At 38.4% G+C, this 19,449-nt stretch overlaps 1 protein-coding gene and 1 long non-coding RNA gene across 23 annotated transcripts in view; both read right to left on the bottom strand.

Annotated features, from left to right (window-relative positions):
• The window catches only part of tbc1d32 (TBC1 domain family member 32), a 47,002-nt gene extending 42,807 nt beyond the window's left edge, over positions 1-4,195 (bottom strand). Inside the window, exons 1-3 of one of the 3 annotated variants that reach the window (XM_031901477.1) lie at positions 4,071-4,195; positions 1,881-2,068; positions 430-591 (exon numbers count right to left, since the gene is read on the bottom strand). In XM_031901477.1, the coding sequence (XP_031757337.1) occupies positions 430-591; positions 1,881-2,035 (317 nt within the window). In that variant the 5' untranslated portion in view covers positions 2,036-2,068; positions 4,071-4,195. 3 annotated transcript variants of the gene reach the window in all.
• A 1,376-nt stretch (positions 4,196-5,571) lies between these two features.
• LOC116410908 lies at positions 5,572-17,473 on the bottom strand. Of its 20 annotated transcripts, none has more exons than XR_004222745.1 (10): positions 17,344-17,473; positions 16,569-16,655; positions 16,127-16,178; positions 15,841-16,002; positions 11,739-15,540; positions 10,046-11,417; positions 8,174-9,453; positions 7,890-7,950; positions 7,549-7,621; positions 5,572-5,769 (listed from the first exon to the last, which is right to left on the bottom strand). It is a non-coding gene; the product is annotated as an uncharacterized LOC116410908 (long non-coding RNA). The 20 variants fall into 20 exon arrangements; XR_004222747.1 differs by having other exon boundaries at positions 7,549-7,950; positions 8,174-8,225; positions 8,425-9,453; XR_004222744.1 differs by having other exon boundaries at positions 7,549-9,453; positions 10,046-10,532; positions 10,605-10,656; positions 10,733-11,417.
• Positions 17,474-19,449: the final 1,976 nt, after the last annotated feature.

Here is a 19,449-nt window from a genome sequence, read left to right as displayed (position 1 = left end):
AGCAATGTGCTATTCTTTTACTTGTTGTCCACTGACCCTATATAAGATGATCTGCCGAGGGAATGCATCTTACTTTGATCTCTCTAGTTTCATTTCATTTCACTCATCACTGTCTATAACTCAGCTCAGCCATAGATATCCATATCCATAGATATCTCCTAACACTCAGTCTCAATACAATATGATACAATCTGATACAATCACTGCCTCCTTTAAATCCCCCAGCACAAGCAAAACACACACATCATGTGGAAAACAGTCTTTCTCCTTTCAGTCCCAGATGAACAGATCACACGTACATGCTAATGTCAGCATGCTAATTTCTACTGAACACAGACAAGTTACTAAAGAATGAAATGCAAAAGCAAGTTAAAAAATAAAATTCTTCTCTTTAGGGAAGTGAATGGACTAATCTATGACTCTACTTACTCTTTGGATTCCCGGGTTCTTCTGGTAACATGATGTACAAGCGTATCATTTCCAGGCCCTTCCCCCTGACTTTGTGCAATGGTGCATTTTTCTGTCTCATCTTCTATTACAGACCCAAGGGTGCTTTTGATGTATTGTTGAAGGTATTTGACGAGTTCATAGCTGAAATAAAACATAAGAATTGTTAGTTTACTGGGAGTAAAGAGGCAGGTGTTATAGTTTAACCAGTCAGCTGTATGTCAGCCTTGTAGAACAGTATCTTCAGAATAAAATATACATAAAGATAAGGGGATTATTGTGACAGATTTTGGTTATTTGGAAAACTGTTATATAGGCTTTTTTTTAAATAAAAAAAACATACTCCTATACGAGATTATTCATTTGAGATATTCCTTTCTCCATGCAAGCTTCCTGACATGTTTCATTACAGTTTGCTGAGTGTGTTAAATACCCTATGCCTGTCATTTTTTTTCCTGAATATTTATCACAGTATAAAGTAAATTTAAGGGCAGTTCTTAATTCAATTGGCTGACAATGGAGAACAGAGGGACTTCAAATCCAAAATCCAACTCTTTAACAGGGAACAAGGAGCGGTAAAATGACACAGTCACCTTATAAAGGGGATGGGGAAATGACCTGTGTCTGTCACAGGCAAGCTAATATGATTTTTTTTTCTCAGTTTGTGTAAGTGTATGTCTGTGTAAAAAAATATGTTTTTTTTTTTTTTTTTTTAAGTTTCAAGTGAGCTCATGTAAGTGTGTCAACTCTGAGCATTTAAAATTAGCCATTAGCCATAAATGTAATTGCTATAAAAAAAAGACTTATTTATTGATATTTTTTAAGTATGCACTTTTGTGTCCCATAGTGTTTTGCACTTCTGTGGTATCAGTAAATAACCTGGGGAAGAATTTATCAAAATTCAAATTTGTATATTGTAGAGGTTTTTTTTATTTGAATAACGAATGAATGAATGTGTGTGCTTATTTATTGTACTGTATATCAAAAACCTGGTGAAGTAAAAACCTGAAAAAACGTAAGTGCAGTGAATCTGCATTCTACTCTTCATTTTTAATGGATCTACAAGCTCTAAAAATTTTTTTAAAAAACTTGGATTGAAAGAATTTTGTAGGACAACTCCCACTGACCTCTACATAAACTCATAAGCTTTTAGATACCAAGGTTTTACATTTGAGTTTTCTAAACTTAAATTTGGTCAAAGAAAAATTAAAATTTTGGTAAAAATTCAGATTTAAACTTGACAAATCAGCCCTCTAGTGTCTTGCGATAATCACCATGGAAAATAATTCCATCAGTCATGCTGCTAGGGTGCTTTCTCCCCCGCCAGTTTCTGTATATAACTAATAAGCCCGTCTGCAACACTGTCACTATTATAGAACTACAACAGCTACAACAGTGGCACAAAACAAAGTCTAAAGGAAAGAAAGAGTTACTTGTGGAAATGTTCATCTGTCTCCTCCAAGTGCAGTAGTATCTCTTCAGCACATTCTACAGATGGAGCACTGGCCAATCTCTCTTTTATACTGTACAGCAACTGTCTAACCATAGATTGCAGCAAAGCTTCATCCTCAGAAGAAAAATGAGACATTGTTCAAGGGGAATACCTCTTCAAAGGCAGTGCCTAAAATAATTAAAACAAAAAAGAATCAACATTCAAACATGATACCATAAATAACACACATTTCACTAATACAATTATTTTGTCTAATGAAAAAAAGGTAATGCTAAGCAACTACTATTCATTAATGACATAGGGCAACCCTGGAACTAATGCCACCTCCGAAAGCGGTAGCCCCAGGGTTACTAGCAGATGTGTCAATAAACACTAGGGATGCACCGAATCCAGGATTCGGTTCGGTATTCTGGCTTTTTCGGCAGGGTTCGGATTCGGCTGAATCCACGGTCCTGGCCAAACCAAATCCTAATTAGCATATGCTAATTACAATTTGATGGGTTAAATGTTGCCGTGTGAACACAGAAGTGGAAAAATTTTCAACATTTAACCCTTCCATATCCTAATTAGCATATGCTTATTAGGATTTGGATTTGGTTTGGTATTCGGCCAAATGCCTTACAATGGATTCGGGGGTTCGGCCAACCCCGAAAAACTGAGTTTGGTGTATGCCTAATAAACAAAGAGAACTTCTGTCTAAAGAATCAGATGCAGACATCATTTTTAAGCTGGAAGTGACAAATTCCAAACACCAAACATTTTCAGCACAACTATGTCATATGTGTTGAAGTGAAAAAATAATTAATTCTATCTTAACAAATAGAAATCTACTAGCCCCAGCTGAACAAATTTGTAAGGCTGCAACATGGTCTTATGTCCATACATTCACTAAGCACTACAGACTGGACATCGAGACTTCACAGGAGGCAGCCTTTGGGAGAGCAGTTCTTTAGTCGGTGTTTTCAAAACCTTCGTTGTTTTTTCCCTACCCGATGGGCTTGTTAAGTCCCCATAAGTGCTGCTGTATAGGGCATCAAGGAAAAACAAAATGTATACTTTCCATAATTTCCTTTTCCTTGAAGCCCATACAGCAGCACAATTAATCCCGCCCTAATAAAATATTCAGCATGACTCAGTGTACGTTTAATAACACAAGGGAATGGGGGTACGAGGGGGCTATTATAACTTTGTGCTGGTAATTGGCTCTTGCCTGTCCTATCAGTGAGGGGGCTGTAACCCCATAAGTGCGGCTGTATGGACTTCAAGAAAAAGGACATTTCTTGACTGGTAAAAACATGCCAAATCTGCACTTTGCATGCTGCACAATGTGGCTCATGAAAAAGGCCTTATATGTTTGATTGATTGATTGATTTTAGTTCACTACAGTTTGTCACACTAAAGCTTTAGCGATAGAGAGACTATTTAGTAGTTTTACATCAAATTTGCCAAACTTTACCTAGTGTATGGCACTTAATAATTTTAGATTAGAACAATGTGTTATTCATTTAAGATAAACTAACCCGTAACACAATTCAGCCACTAACATTGAGCTACAAGGTTAACACATGCAGTCCAAGTTTAATTTTTTTTTTTTTAAGGGGGATGATGCTGTATTTTACTCTGCAACATAACACATGGAAGAACTCATTATATAATATATCATATCTTATATAGCTAGGTCAGTGAAGAGAAGCAATAGAATTACTTTAATTGTTAGTTGATTAAACCGAATTCCTACATTATACGACAATAGGACCAATAAGAGTAACCCTGCTTAGCCTCATAGCCCGGGAAATTATGGGCACTTTTTAATACGCATCCCTGTATTCCCTGACGCTGAAATACAACAAAAACAATATTCTCAAGCTTAGCTACGCCCACTTTCTGACGCCCACAAGGCATGGAACGAAGAGTTCGCTGTCATGGCAACAGTCTGAGCGTCTTCGAGTCCGCTAATGTATACTATGTTTCATAATCCTTTGTGAACATTATTAATCATACCGCCCGATAGGCCCGCCTTTTAGGGCACAATCCAGATCTTCTTAACATAACCCGAAGCCCCGGATCGCTGCTTAAACGTCGCCCCACACTGATACCATCAGACCCCAGTGCTCCTGCCTCACAGCGACTTTACGTCAGAAGTCTCATCTCGCGAGATTGTTCCACCTACACTTTAATTAGGCGCAGGGACGAGCAAGGGAACACGCTGTACTCGGTTATAGGCTTCTAGCAAACGCGGTAGCCTATGCTTGGCACTGCACACTGAAAGTGACTCTCACATTTCCCCCCTGTTTGCAGTTCCTGCTTTTGTCAGAGAAAAAGGTTTTTAATTTTTTTTTGTTTTTCGTGGAGTGTGACTGCCCTGCCCTCTGCAGCTAAGCCCCGCCCCCAGTGTTCCTCACAACTATCTATTCCTTTAGGGCTCTGGCACACAGGGAGATTAGTCACCCGCAACAAATCTCTCGTGTTTCAGGCGACTAATCTCCCTGAGTTGCCATCACCTGCCATCCCACCGGCCAAAGAGTAAGTCGCCGGTGGGATGGCACACGCGGGCGGCGTGATTTCAGTGAGATCGCGCAAGTTGCCTCGAGAGGTAACTTGCGCGATCTCACTGAAATTGCGCCGCCACGTATGCCATCCCACCGGCGATTTACATTTTCACCAGTGGGATGGCAATCCGGGGTGATTAGTTGCCCGAGACACGGGAGATTTGTCGGGGGCGACTAATCTCCCCGTGTTCCAGAGCTCTTAGGGCTTAGTCGCCCGCGACAAATCTCCCTGTTCGCGATCGACTAATCTCCCCGAGTTGCCATCCCATGCCATCCCACTGGCGAAAATGTAAGCCGCCGGTGGGATGGCACACGCGGCGGCGTGATTTTGGCAAATCGCCAAAAATGCCTCACGAGGCAACTTCGGCAATTTGCCAAAATCGCCTGCGCAGCATGTGCCATCCCGCAACTTACATTGTCGCCGGTGGGATGGCAATTCGGGGAGATTAGTCGCCCTCGAACAGGGAGATTTGTCGCGGGCGACTAATCTCCCCGTGTGCCAGAGCCCTTAGATGTTATGCTTAAAAATAATGGAAGTTTTCATGTGTACAAGTAAGACCAATAGCTGCCACTTTAATCTTTGTTTCTTGTAGGTAATCAGAAGTTATTTACACAGTTTTCTTTTGTTAGCACAACACTTGCCACAGCTAGAGCCTCTGCTCTCAAAAAAATAAATTGAGCATTTTATTAATTATCTTTACCAGACTAGCCGGTATCATTACTCTGCCCCTCTTGCATCATAACCCCACCCATTTTACATCATAACCCTGCTACTACTTTCCTGTATCCGCTAGCCGGTATTAGTTAAGAAAGGTGGCAGCCCTACTAACACCATGAGAGCTGCCTCTGGGTGGGGGTGTGTGAGACAATGGACAATATAGGAAAATGCAATGACTGAGATTGACCAAAAGTTATCTTGAGTTTTTAGGCTTTTTTCCCCCCACAGTGACATTAGAGGGTCTCAATGTTTTATGTGAAATCTAGGGCCAGTTTTTTTTTTTTCCACAGTTTAGGGACAATTGCGCAACCTAGGAATCAAACTTAATGTATTTAACATTTTTGTTCAGTGTTTATTTCAGGTGAAATGTAATTGAAGCTAAGAAATAAAAAAATACAGTAAAGAGTCTGCATTTAATGAAAAACAACATTTTACAATTTTAAAACATATTAAATCCAACAGAATGGAGGGTGAAAAAGAAGAGATGCCAGGTTTCTCATCCCCTTGAGATGTGTTCGGTGTAGGGTAGAAGGGTTCTTGCCTTCGGTGCTTAATTGGTGGGGCATGCATCAGCATAAGGAAATGGCTGCAAGCCAGGTAACCTGTAAAACAAAAGTACGACTAGCATTAGCAGTATTGACTTTACCCCAAACTATGCTGTTCCATCTGGTCATCTGTACTACAATCTCATGCAGAAACTGCAAAAAGATATAAGATTTTACATCCACCAATGTCTGCACTAAAATAAAGTCTCAGGACTTACTTGCAATTTGTTTCTAGTGCAACTGCTGAGGGACTCGCACAAATGATGAAGAAACATTTACTTCATGAACTCATCTCATGTGCAGCTTAGCAGCATTCCTGCTGACTTTCAGGCAGAAATCAATATAAAATTTTGTATGCCACTAGAGTAGTAAAGCACCCACAACCGGTACCCACAAAGTACCAGAACCTCCACTCACCTGCCAGGGAGAAAAATATTTATGCCCAGAGTACTTGAATACAAGTTCCCAACTTCTACAACTAATGAACTCCTGGGCTGCACAGCATAACCAGCGCTGCAAATGCATGCCATCTCTTCACCTTCATGTGTACCACTAAAACAAGCATGCTTATTAATCTGCTAAGGATGAAGCTACTCTACAAAGGGGCATTTCCTACAGACACCAGCCTGCAGCAGCAACTGCTCATTCAAAAGTGCCTTTGTTTCCTTTGGATAAATGCATTTCTATGGCCTTAGGAATGGACTATAACTAGGATTCCTGACCTTTAAACATGGAACTGCAATTATGACAATGATCCAGCCTGTAAAATAATGAAGTGCCCAGGTTGAAGCAACACACTGCATGACCACACCAAAATCAATCTATTCCATCATCCCAAAAACCTTTAATACAAAAAACACAACCACCTGCCAAAAAACTTTCACAGTGGATGTGTCAAAACTAGGGCCAAACCAGTAAAATAAAGAAAGTTAGGTACACAGGCTGATGGGCACTACATTCAAGAACAAAATGAAGGCACTATGAAAAAGTAACTCCACACAAACCTTGATCACAAGCACAATCCACTCTCATGCTGAAATTAAGGAGCCACAGTAGCAGAACTATTTCCAAACCAGGGTTCAACCTATAAAAGCAGCAACACTATCACATGCACATTAAAAATATTCTCTGCAGCCAAAATCTATACTACATCTACCATTCAACTGCAAATACCCACCTGATTTTTCTAAACCAGGCCCAACCTGAGAAGAAGCCTAGGTTAAAGCACATGCAATCATTCCCTCCAATTACACACCTACAAAAACCAGCAAATTACTTACTTGCCTGAAAAGATGTACTAGCATGTTAACCAATGCACCGTCACAAAATGATAAAATAAAAAAACTCCACATTTAGTACTATTAAATGAGTGAGCAAAGCACTAGACCTGCCAAGGTCCAGGCCCAATCCAGTGAGCAGAACACTCAAAATAACCAATCAATCTTGCAAACTGAACAGGTATTCCTCAACAATAAAAAAATCTTCTTAGAAGGATAATTCCTAAACCACAATCCAGACTAAAAAAACAGCATAAGCCTTTGGCCTTGAGACCATCACAAAGTCAAAACCCATTCACCAGCCACAGCTGAGGCTCCTCTATGGCAATCCCTAGATAAAATCTGTAAAACAAGGAACCCAGGTTACCATATCCCCTCTCACAAAACATTAGAAGTAGCATCCTAAATAATTTGTCCATCAACTCACAGCTACCAAAAGGAATAAGATTTTCCATAACCTACCAAGATTGGAATACCACAGGAAAATCTGTAAAAACAAATAAATGCCAAGGCTGAAGAATCTCTCTTCTTATGCATGCACATGAGTTAGTCTACTCACCAAAAAGAGGATCCCAATGTAATCTGCTAAACCTGAAATCCACAGGGGCCAGATGTTTGAAAACCAGCAAAATCTGTAAAAATAAATATGACTTGCTGAAGAATTTCTCATTTATGCACTGGTATTCCACAGGGTTGGACAGGACCTCTGACCTGCTGCCGCTGCAGAAAATTTTACTTTACGCTTGCTTGAGGTGGGAGTTAGACGGGTGGTGGGGGCCCCCTGAGGCAGAAGCCCCAGTGGGCCTTGCACCCCCACATTGAGACCCTGTCTTACCTTTTACACTCTGTCCAACCTGCAAAACAAAGACATTATCCATGTACGTCTATTCCTTTACTCACACACTGATCACAAACTCCAACAGTCCAAGATTATTTGTAATTTCCAGCACCAGGGCCCAATCTGTAAAAAAAAAAAAGATACAGCTGAAAAATTACACTATAATTAATTTCTCCATCTACTCATACCTACCCAAAAGAAATAGGAGCACACGTAATTTTGTAATTTTCAAAGACTAAAACGCCAGTGGCCAGACCTTTGCCAAACCAGGAAAACCTGTATAAAAAAAAAAAAAGCCAAGGCTGAAGAATCTCTCTTATGCATGCACATCAATGAATCTACTCACAAGCTCAATCAGTCCAAGCCTCTGCTACTAGACCTTTTATACTGGATCCAACCTGTAAAACAAAGATACCTGTGCTGAAGACTAGCAACATAATTTTTCCGTCAACTCATACCTACCAAAATAAAGAGGCAATCTGCTAATACTGAAATCAACAAGGGCCAGATGTTTTGCAAACCAGGAAAATCTGTAAAAACAAAGATGGCCTGCTGAAGAATTTGTCATTATTTATGCACAGCTAATCCTTTACTCACGTTCTAATGGCATGCTTCAACAATCCTAGGTTATTTGCATGTGACCTTCTACACTTAGTCCGACCTGTAAAACAAAGATGCCCATGCTAAAATATGTCAACACCATAATTTATCTATTTATTCTTACCTTCCAAAAGAAATAGGATCCCAATGTGACCTGCCATGGCTGAAGTATCACAGCAACCAGGTGATCACCAAACCAAGAAAACCTGTAAAAACAATTAAATGACCGGACTTAAGAATTACATAATTAATTAGTCCATCCATATATACCTACCAAAAGAAAGGATTCCATGTAATCTGCCAAGATTGAAAACTCCACAACAGTTAGATGTTTGCCAAACCAGAAAAATCTGTAAAAATAAATAACTGGCCAGGCTTAAGAATAGCATCATAATTCATTTGTCTATCAAGTTATTCCTACCAAAGAAAGAGGATGCCACATTAACTGCAAAGGTTGAAATTATACAGCAGCCAGACCAAACCATGAATATCTGTATAAACAAAGATATGCCAGGGTTGAAGAATTTCTTTACTTATGCATGCACATGAATTCATCTACTCACATACCAACCACAAGCTCCAGAAGTCTATGATTATCTGCATCTGGTACTACACCTATACTGGATCCAACCTGTAAGACAAAGATGCCTGTGCTGAATTGTAACATCATAAAACATTTCTCCATCCTCTCATACCTACCAAAATAAAGAGGATCCCACATAATCTGCTAAGGTTGAAATCCACAGGGGCCAGATGTTGGTCAAACTAGGAAAATGTGTAAAAACAAAGATGGCCTGCTGAATAATTTATCATTATTTATGCACAAATATTCATTTACTCACATTCTGATGGCATGCTTCAGTAATCCTAGGTTATCTGCATGTGACACTTAGTCCAACCTGTAAAACAAAGATGTCTGTAATAAACTCTTTATCCATGTCCATCTATTCCTTTACTCACACATTGATCGCAAACTATAGCAGTCCAAGGTTACTTCTGTTACACTTTCTAATATGAGGGCTCAATCTGTAAAACAAAAAGATGCACAGCTGAAAAATTCTCCATAATTAATTTCTCAGTCTACTCATACCTATTCAAAAGAAATAGAAGCACATGTAATCTGCCAAGGTTAAAACTCCAGAGCAGTCAGACATTTCCCTAACCAGGAAAACCTATAAAAATATGCCAAGGCTGAAGAATACTTCTTCTTATGCATGCACATGAATGACTCCATCAGTCCAAGTGTCGAACTAGCTCACAGGGATACCAGGAAAACTCCCAGTGGGCCCCTCCCGATCCTAACAATTTGGCCTAATTTATGGTCATTCCCTATTTCTCTATGGGAACAAAGACTAAATATAAAGAATAGATTATAGAATGTAAAGAAAAAAAAAACTATAAAAAAAGTTAGAGGTTGAGTGAGAAGTGAATGAAAAATAGTTTGGAGAGTGGGCACATGGTCTAGGATTTTCTGGTGGGGCCCTGGCATCCCAGTCTGACACGGAATACAATGTTATCTGCATCTGCTACTACACCTTCTATAAGGGATCCAACCAGTAAAACAAAGATGCCTGTGTTAAAACCTTAAATCAAAGTTAATTTGTCCATCCATTCATACCTAATAGGATCCCATATATTCTGCCAAGGTTGAAACTCAACAGCAGTCCGATGTTTACAAAAGCAGGAAATCCTGTAAAAATAAATACCCAGGATTAAAAAATTCTATTATAATTTTCTCCATCCACTCATACCTACCCAAGAAAGAGAATCCCATGTAATCTTCTAAGGCTGAAATTGAACTGCAGCCAGATGTTTCACAAACTAGAAAAATCTCTAAAAACAAAATATGCCAGGGCTGACAATTCTCTACTTATCCATGTACATCTATACCTTTACTCACATACATATCAGGGTGCAGCAGTCCAAAGGTATCTACATTTGCTGCTAGGCTTTCTATGTTAGATCCAACCTGTAAAGCAAAGATGCCCACACTGAAGTATGTCAACACCATAATTACTCTATTCATTCTTACCTTCCAAAAGAAATAGGATCCCAATGTGACCTGCCAAGGCTGAAGTATCACAGCAACCAGGGGATCGCCATACCTGTAAAAACAAATAAATGACATAATTAGTCCATCCATTTATATCTACCTAAGAAAGAGGATGACACGTTACCTGCAAAGGTTCAAATTACACAGCAGCCAGATGTTTGCCAAACCATGAACATCTGTATAAACAAAGATATGCCAGGGTTGAAGAATGTATCTCCTAATACATGCACATGAATTCATCTACTCACATACCAACCACAATCTCCAGAAGTCTATGATTATCTGCATCTGGTACTGCACCTATACTGGATCCAACCTGTAAGACAAAGATGCCTGTGCTGAATTGTAACATCATAAAACATTTCTCCATCCTCTCATACCTACCAAAATAAAGAGGATCTCACAATCTGCTAAACCTGATATCCACAGGGGCCAGATGTTTGGAAACCAGGAAAATCTGTAAAAACAAAGATGGCCTGCTGAATAATTTCTCATTATTTAGGCACAAATATTCCTTTACTCACATTATAATGATGTGCTTCAACAATCCTAGGTTATCTGCATCTGACCTTCTACACTTGGTCCAACCTGCAACACACAGACATCTTGAATAAACTCTTTATCCATGTCCATCTATTGCTTTACTCACACATTGATCAAAAACTCCAGCAGTCCAAGATTGCTTCTGTTACACTTTCCAACATGAGGGCCCAATCTGTAAAACAAAGATGCTCATCTGAAAAATAACACCATAATTAATTTCTCCATATGCTCATACCTACCCAAAAGAACGTAATCTGCCAATGCTAAAACTCCAAAGCACACACACAAAACCTGGAAAACCTGGAATCTCTTGTGTATGCACATGAATGAATCTACTCACAAGCTCCATCAGTCCAAGGGCATCTGCTACTGGACCTTCTATACTGGATTCAACCTGTAAAACAAAGATGTCAATTCATACCTAATAGGATCCCACATATTCTGCCAAGGCTTAAATTTAACAGCAGTCAGAAGTTTACAAAAGCAGGAAATCCTGTAAAAATAAATGCCCAGGATTAAAAAATTCTATTATAATATATCATACTTTTGTCCATCCACTCATACCTACTGAAGAAAGAGAATCCCATGTAATTTTCTAAGGCTGAAAATTGAACAGCAACCAGATGTTTGACAAACTAGAAAGATCTGTAAAAACAAATATCTGCCAGGGCTGAAAATTCCTGACTTATCCATGTACATCTATACCTATACTCACATACATATCAGGGTCCAGCGGTCCAAATGTCCAGCGGTCCAACCTGTAAAACAAAGGTGCCCAGGCTGAAGTATATTAACACCATAATTACTCTATTCATTCTTACCTTCCAAAAGACATAGGATCCCAATGTAACCTGCCAAGGCTGAAGTATCACAACAAGCAGGCGATCGCCAAACCAGGAAAACCTGTAAAAACAAATACATTATATAATTAGTCCATCCATTTATACCTACCAAAATGAAAGATTCCAAGTAATCTAACAAGGTTGAAACTCCACAGCAGCTCGACATTTGCCAAACTATGAACATCTGTATAATCTGTACGTCTGTTGAAGAATTTCTCTCCTAATGCATACACATGAATTAATCTACTCACATACCAATCACAAGCTCCAGAAGTCCATGATTATCTGCATCTGCTACTAGACCTATAATGGATCCAACCTGTAAGACTAAGGTTTCTGTGCTGAAGATTATTATAAAACATTTCTCCATCCTCTCAAAACCTACCAAAATAAGGAGGATGCAACATATTCTGCTAAGCCTGAAATCCACAGGGGCCAGATGTTTTGCAAACCAGGAAAATCTGTAAAAACAAAAAATTCATGCACAGCTATTCCATTACTCACATTCTGATGGCATGCTTCAGTAATCCTAGGTTATCTACATCTGACCTTCTAAACTTGGTCCAACCTGCAAAACAAAGATGTCTGGAATAAACTCTATCCATGTACACCTATTCCTTTACTCACACATTGATCACAAACTCCAGTAGTTTAAGATTATTTTTGTTGTTTCACTTTTTCAACTCCAGGGTCCAATCTGTAAAACAAAGATGCCAGGGTTAAAGATTGCCAGAATCATAATTTGTCCTTTCCTCTCATACTTTCAAAAAGAAATAAGATACTGCACCTAGGAAAACAAAGGCAAAAGATCCACAGCCTGAAAAATCTTTCTTATGCATGCACATCTATACCTTTACTCAAATACAAATCACAAGGTCCAGCAGACAATGGTTATCTGCATTTGTTGCACAACTTTGTGTACTGGATCCAAATTGTGAAAAAAAGATGTACTAAATACAATCATAATTAACTTTTCCATCCACTCATACTTACCAAATGAAATAGAAGCACATGTAATTTGCCAACGTTTAAATTCCACAGCAGCTAGAAGAAACTAAATACAAAAAGATTTTTTAAGCTAAGGCATAACTCTTGCTTATCCATAGAAACATATTCCTTTACTAAAAGGATGATCATAAACTTCAGGAGTCCAAGATCTGCTGCTGGACTTTGTTGCACCAGGGCCCAAACTATAAAACAAAGGTGCTGAAGAATAATGCCATAATTTCTCCATACTGTTACACCTCCCAAAAGACATAGGATTCTGCATAAAATGCAAAGGCAGAAGTATTGAAATGTTCCCTGAATCCTAAATGCATCCTTATCCATGCACATTTATTCTTCAACTCACATACAGTACAAGTCATAGGCTTAGTCAGTCCAAGGTTATCTGCATCCCCTACTAGGCCTTTTATGCTAGATATAAAACCAATTTGCCCATGCTGAAGTGTAACATCATCATAATTAATTTGTCCGTCAACTTTTACCTACATAAAGAAGCACATCCCATATAATTTGCCAAATGTTGAAATGCCACAGCAGCCAGAAATTAGCCAAAACAAGAATATCTGTAAAAACAAGTAAATCCCCAGGATTAAGAATATACATAATTACCTTTTGAACGCTTGGCGGTCCGTGGCCTCCCTCAAAGAGGCCTGTTCTCCGCTATTTACAAAATGTTGGTCAATCCTTCCACAGAGGAGAACTACAAACACCACTATATGCACAAATGGGAGACTTGCATAGGCAGAGAACTTGAGGAAACTGAATGGGAATCCATATGGGACAATATGAAACGAGGCATTACATGTGTAAAGCAACAAGAAAACATTTATAAAATAGTCATGTTTTGGTACCATACGCCAGTCAAACTCCATGCACTATTCCCTATTGCTGGAGGGAATGCGGGCAACCCGGAGACTTACCTCACATCTTCTGGCATTGTCCCAGTATGGTTGTATCAAGGGACAAAGTCCTGGCACTACTACGCCAGATCACGCTTGCACCTCTAGAAAAAGACATTACCACCCTACTCCTAGGTAAGCCATACAAACAACTATCAAAACATACACAGAAACGGGTCAACCAGATACTCTCGGTGGCCCACATTTCCATTGCAGCCAAATGGAAGACAATCGCTATCCCCTCACTCTCAGAAGTAAAACAAAAAATCAATTACATCAAACAATTTGAATACAATCTAGCCCGGCTACAAAATAGAACTCCACTGTGTGTAAAAATATGGTCACCCTGGGACCTACTCACACAGCCAACACAAACTTAAACTTGAGTACCTCCCCCCTTTTTCACCCATATATTTCCCATTCAGTGTCCTCTTCCTCTTTTTCTCCTTTTCCTTTCACTCCAATACATGACTGTAACAGACGGCAAATGTATAATCAAGGATACAACATGTTTTACTATGCTCTGTCCACCTGTGGAAGTGAAATTGCTAACCCCCTCCCCTCTTCCTTTCTGTACCCCCCAAATTTCTTAATAAAAATTGTAAGTTACAAAAAGAAAATACATAATTTGTCCATACACTTAGCCAAAGAAAGAGGATGCCTCGTAACCTGCCAAGGTTAAATATATGCCAGGGTTGAAGAATTTCTCTCCTAATGCATGCACATGAATTGATCTACTCACATACCAATCAAAAGCTCTAGTTGTCCATGATTATCTTCATCTGGTACTAGACCTATACTGGATCCAGCCTGTAAGACAAAGATGCCTGTGCTGAATTGTAACATCATAAAACATTTCTCCATCCTCTCATACCTACCAAAAGAAAGGATCCCATATAATCTGCTGAACCTGAAATCCACAGGGGTCAGATGTTTGGCAAACCAGAAAAATCTGTAAAAACAAAAGATGGCCTGCTGAATAATTTCTCATTATTTATGCACAGCTATTTCTTTACTCACATTCTGATGGTATGCTTCCGCAGTCCAATGTTATATGCATCTGATACTAGACCTTCTACACTCTGTTCAACCTGCAAAACAAAGACCTTTGGAATAAATAAAGCTCTTTATCCATGTACCTCTATTCCTTTACTCACACACTGATCACAAATGCCAGCAGTGCAGGATTATTTCTGCTGCTGCACTTTCCAGCACCAGGGTGCAATCTGTAAAACAAAGCACCATCATCGATCCACTCATACATACCATAAGATATAGGATCACACTTTTCTGATCTCTGGCAAACATGGCAAGGCTGAAGTAAAACAAACTAGGAAAACCTGTAAAAACAAAGATTTAATGCTGATCTTTCCATATCCATGCATATCTATTCCTCTACTTACACACAAATCACAAGCTCCAGCAGTCCAAAAAATATTTTCAAAGCAAATGCCATCCTATGAAACAAAGAAAAGGCTGAAAGATACTTGGAAGTATTTAAATCAGTCTGGTTTTGCTGGTACCTGTAACAGGGTAGAACACTCACCTGCAAGCACAGGCAGAAAAGCCTCCTAATAAGAATGATTATTGTGGAATATGTAAAAGAATAATCACCTTCCAATGGTAAAGATCTTCTGTGGCACAGCAATTCTGACCTGTAACACAAAAAGATGCCCAAGCAGAAAAAGCACTATGGTGTGCAAGTTGAGGAATCCATCTTAAAAGGTTGATTTGCCTCTGGAACAGGTTTATTGCCTCATTAGGGTGCAGCCTGCAAAAGAAAGATGCCCCATAAACCAAATGCCTGCTCACTGCCTCAAGCACCTTCATTCCTAACCAACAATCAAAACTGAAGCGCCTCTGGAGATAAATATTTCCCTAAGCAAAGGCCATCCTATAATACAAAGGTGAACAGAATACCCACTGCCAAGGCTGAAGTGCCTTTAGACCATAGACCCTCATCACTTCTAAATGAAGGCCCAATCTGTACAACAAAAATGCTCAGGCAGAAGAAAGCACTCTATACCCAGCCCAATTCTTATATGCCACTACTAGCACCAAAATCCTTTACATTTTTGGCTACATCTGAAGCACCTGAAGGGCAGGGCTTTATCTAAACCAGGGTCCAGTCTATTAAAGGAATATACATGTTAAAACAATGCAGGTCTTTTTCTGAAACCCTACTAAAAGGAATAGTTCCTTTGCAGGACAGCGTCAAGGATAGGGACCAAGCCTAAAAAAAACAAACCTAAGCTTTAAAAAAAACAAAAAAAACAGGTTAATGATCGACACTTCACTACACATCTATACAAATCTACAGCTACAGTGGTATATCCAATACAAGCATCAACATTCACCTGAATAAGCTTCAATCACCAGTGCAGCCATTGTTTTCTTAAACGTCCCAACCTGTAGCATAAAGGATATGCCGATGGGAGAAGCACACTCACATATTCTTATAAACCAATCAATTGCTTCCTATACACAATAATAAGCATTAGTATCCTCGCTCACCTGCTAAGGATGATTCACACTTTAGAATGGGGATCATTGTTTTACATGTGACAAATCTATATAAAGAAGCATACTTTCAAGCAGATCTAAATCAGTCTAAGCATCCATCTTAACCACAAGCCCCCTTACCTGTTAGTGAGAGCCAGCTCATATATTTCAGCATTGCATGTAGTAGTTCTGTTTGGTACAACTGCATCAATACAGTATTCAAAAACTTTATATAGTATATGTTAGAATATAACAATGCCCTATAGATTAAAGTTTCCTCCGATACATTACACTTACCAGCCTTTTGAGTTCCTTTTCTGCAGCTCCATTTCTTTTATACATTGAATTGCATGGCTGCTAGGAGATTTGCACTGATTTAGTTGCCTAGAAGAGTGAAACAAAGAAAAAAGGTGTCTAGTAAAACACTGACTGAAAATAGTTACTGTACATGTGATTGTTTCTATATGGAAGTGTGTCTGTGTATATGTATGCATTTGGGCTCATTGAATCCTATTACAAGTTGTACTATTGGAACTGAAGGGGACTAAAATCATATGTACTTTTGAAAGGCAATACAGGTATAGGGTACTATGTTTTTCTGGATAAGGGATGTTTCCATAATTGGAAAAAACTAATTTTAATTAAACTAGAATGATTTCATTCTAAAATAATTCCAGTAGGATTTTTTTGCCATCTGTAGGATTTATGCAAGCTGAGTAAATTACACTAAACAGTACCTTGTATTTAATCTTACAACAAAGAAGGGAATCATTTTTAAACATTACAGTTTACATAAAATAAACCTTATAGAAGATGGCCTTCCTTAAATTTCAGAGATTTCAAGATATCAAGTTTCCAGACACTATATACTTACATGGGCATTACATTACACAGGATTCATTGTGCAATTTTTGATTAGCAGAAACCTGTTCATAAATTACAGTTATACAGTATGGCACTGATGTTATGATTGTGATATTACAAGATAAAAAAACTATATAATACAACAGCAGCTTTATCAGCATTGATATTAGAGTATAGACTTGTACTATAAATTTACAAATATACATACACATATCTAAATACCAGATAGGAGAGCCACAGGATCTATACCAGTGGACAGCCATGTTCACAGTCTTTTGACTTCACTGACAAAATTACGAAAGCAAACAGCTCAATCCCTTATAAACCCAAAATGGAGGGAAAACCCACACTGATGACATAATCATTGTCCCTTGCTGATGACATCATATCCTTCTCATCCATGTCAACATCCTCTCCCCATGGAAAAAAAAAACACTTTCTGAATAAATGACTGCATAGCAGACTGAACAAAGCCCAGATTATAATGTATACCTGCAAATGCTACTTCTATTGGGGTGGTTACCAATAAATAAACACATTTAATGTTAAGAAATAGGACAAAAGAAAAAATGAAATTGGAAGCAAATCGAAACAAATCTAATTTAGTAAACTCATTAGCAAGCAGTGTATTTCCCTCTGAATTCTCTGATCATAGCATACAGTATTTATGATAAGTTAATGTAGCTTTGAAGGAAATAAAGAATTTAATAAAGAATGCAAATTGCCTTTTTTCCCCACAATGCATTTTTAATAACATTCCAGCATAATGTGCAGTGTGGTAATGTGTGTACTAATTTGATTGTTTTAACTTGTGTGCAATTGATGAAACGCACAAACATCGGAGATGGCGTCACTTCCTCCGTAAGGTGCAAGGTGTTATGTATGGCATTAGCATCCCATGAGCTTCTTTTATTCTGTTGCTGAAATTCATTGACATTGACTAAAGATAATTTGTTTGCAAAAATAATTGCAGTGCATACTTGGTAAGTGATATTGGCTGATATTCAGCAACATCGGAAGTGACATCACACTGACTATAAGTCTACTTGATATACAAAATTGCAGTATGTCATCTAGTACAGGTATTGGACCTGTTATCCAGAATGCTAAGGACCAGGGGCTTTCCAGATAATCTGGATATCCAGATCTCAAGTCTACTAAAAATAACTGTTTTATTATTACAGAGAAAAAGTCTATGGGAACTGGCCATTCTGTAATTCGGAGCATTCTGAGTAAAGGGACTCTGAATATCACACCTGTATTGCAAAACAAAAATACTGCTATTACAATGCCTATTCTTCTGTTTAATATTTCCAAGATATTGATAACATGGGGACCTAAGAGGTGCGGATTTGAAAAAAATTGGTTACAATATAAAACCATATTTTCAAATTAAACACCTAAAAAAAATCTGTGCTCAGTAGGTAGTTGAAATTGCAGTCTTATTTGTAAATAAGAAAGATGTTTATTTTGTAAATTTGTTTTGTCAGGATATACGTATTAGTTTATCACATTATTGTTAGTAATTGGATCTGTTGGCACAACTAAATTGTAGAAACAATGTGTTTGGGGATTGGCAAGTTGAATAATCACTGTGAGGTCTTTATTATTGTTTTGTCTGAGAATATGTATCATATTTATATTAATTCTAATGTAATGCCTTTAGGCACTACAAAATTCAGCTGTGGCATATAAACACTATAAGAGATTGATACTAATTAAGTTCTGACAATATGTATTGTTATTTATTCAAGCATGAAATATAAAACATGGAAGATGCCATTACAACGTCAGCATGAGCACTTGGAGCTTCACTTGCTGTGATGTCACTGGATTTCCCCTTAAGAGCACATCAGGTCCAGTCTTGAGGCCTCGAGAGAAATCTATTCTTGTAGCGGAACAGTCTTCTGCTTGGTGGTTCATTCCAGGATCCTGTACTAACTGATCGTCTGATGTTGCCAGTAAAGAAACATAGCATTGTCTATCAGTTTGCAGATGCTATCTGCATACTAGCAACAGACAACAACAGTTTGTGCATGCTCTATCAAGAAGCTGGCCATAGAAGAAGGGGTTGTCTGCCACATACATTGAGAACAAGTCTGTTGGTCACTACTAATTATTTATATAAACTTCAATAACAGCAGGGTTCAAACATAATGGTCATTGTTCAATCATATATCGTTTTGGACATCAGATATACCCAAATGCAAATCGGAAGCCACATCTGATATTTTAAGCCTTTTATATTTGAGTTTAAAAGTGTGTACAAAAATTATATATTTGGAAGTGTTTTTATGGGTTAGGGTTAACTGTG

This window comes from Xenopus tropicalis, chromosome 5 (assembly GCF_000004195.4).
Source record: "Xenopus tropicalis strain Nigerian chromosome 5, UCB_Xtro_10.0, whole genome shotgun sequence".
NCBI classification, from domain to species: Eukaryota; Metazoa; Chordata; class Amphibia; order Anura; family Pipidae; genus Xenopus; species Xenopus tropicalis.
This window is presented reverse-complemented; position numbering and strand designations above follow the sequence as displayed.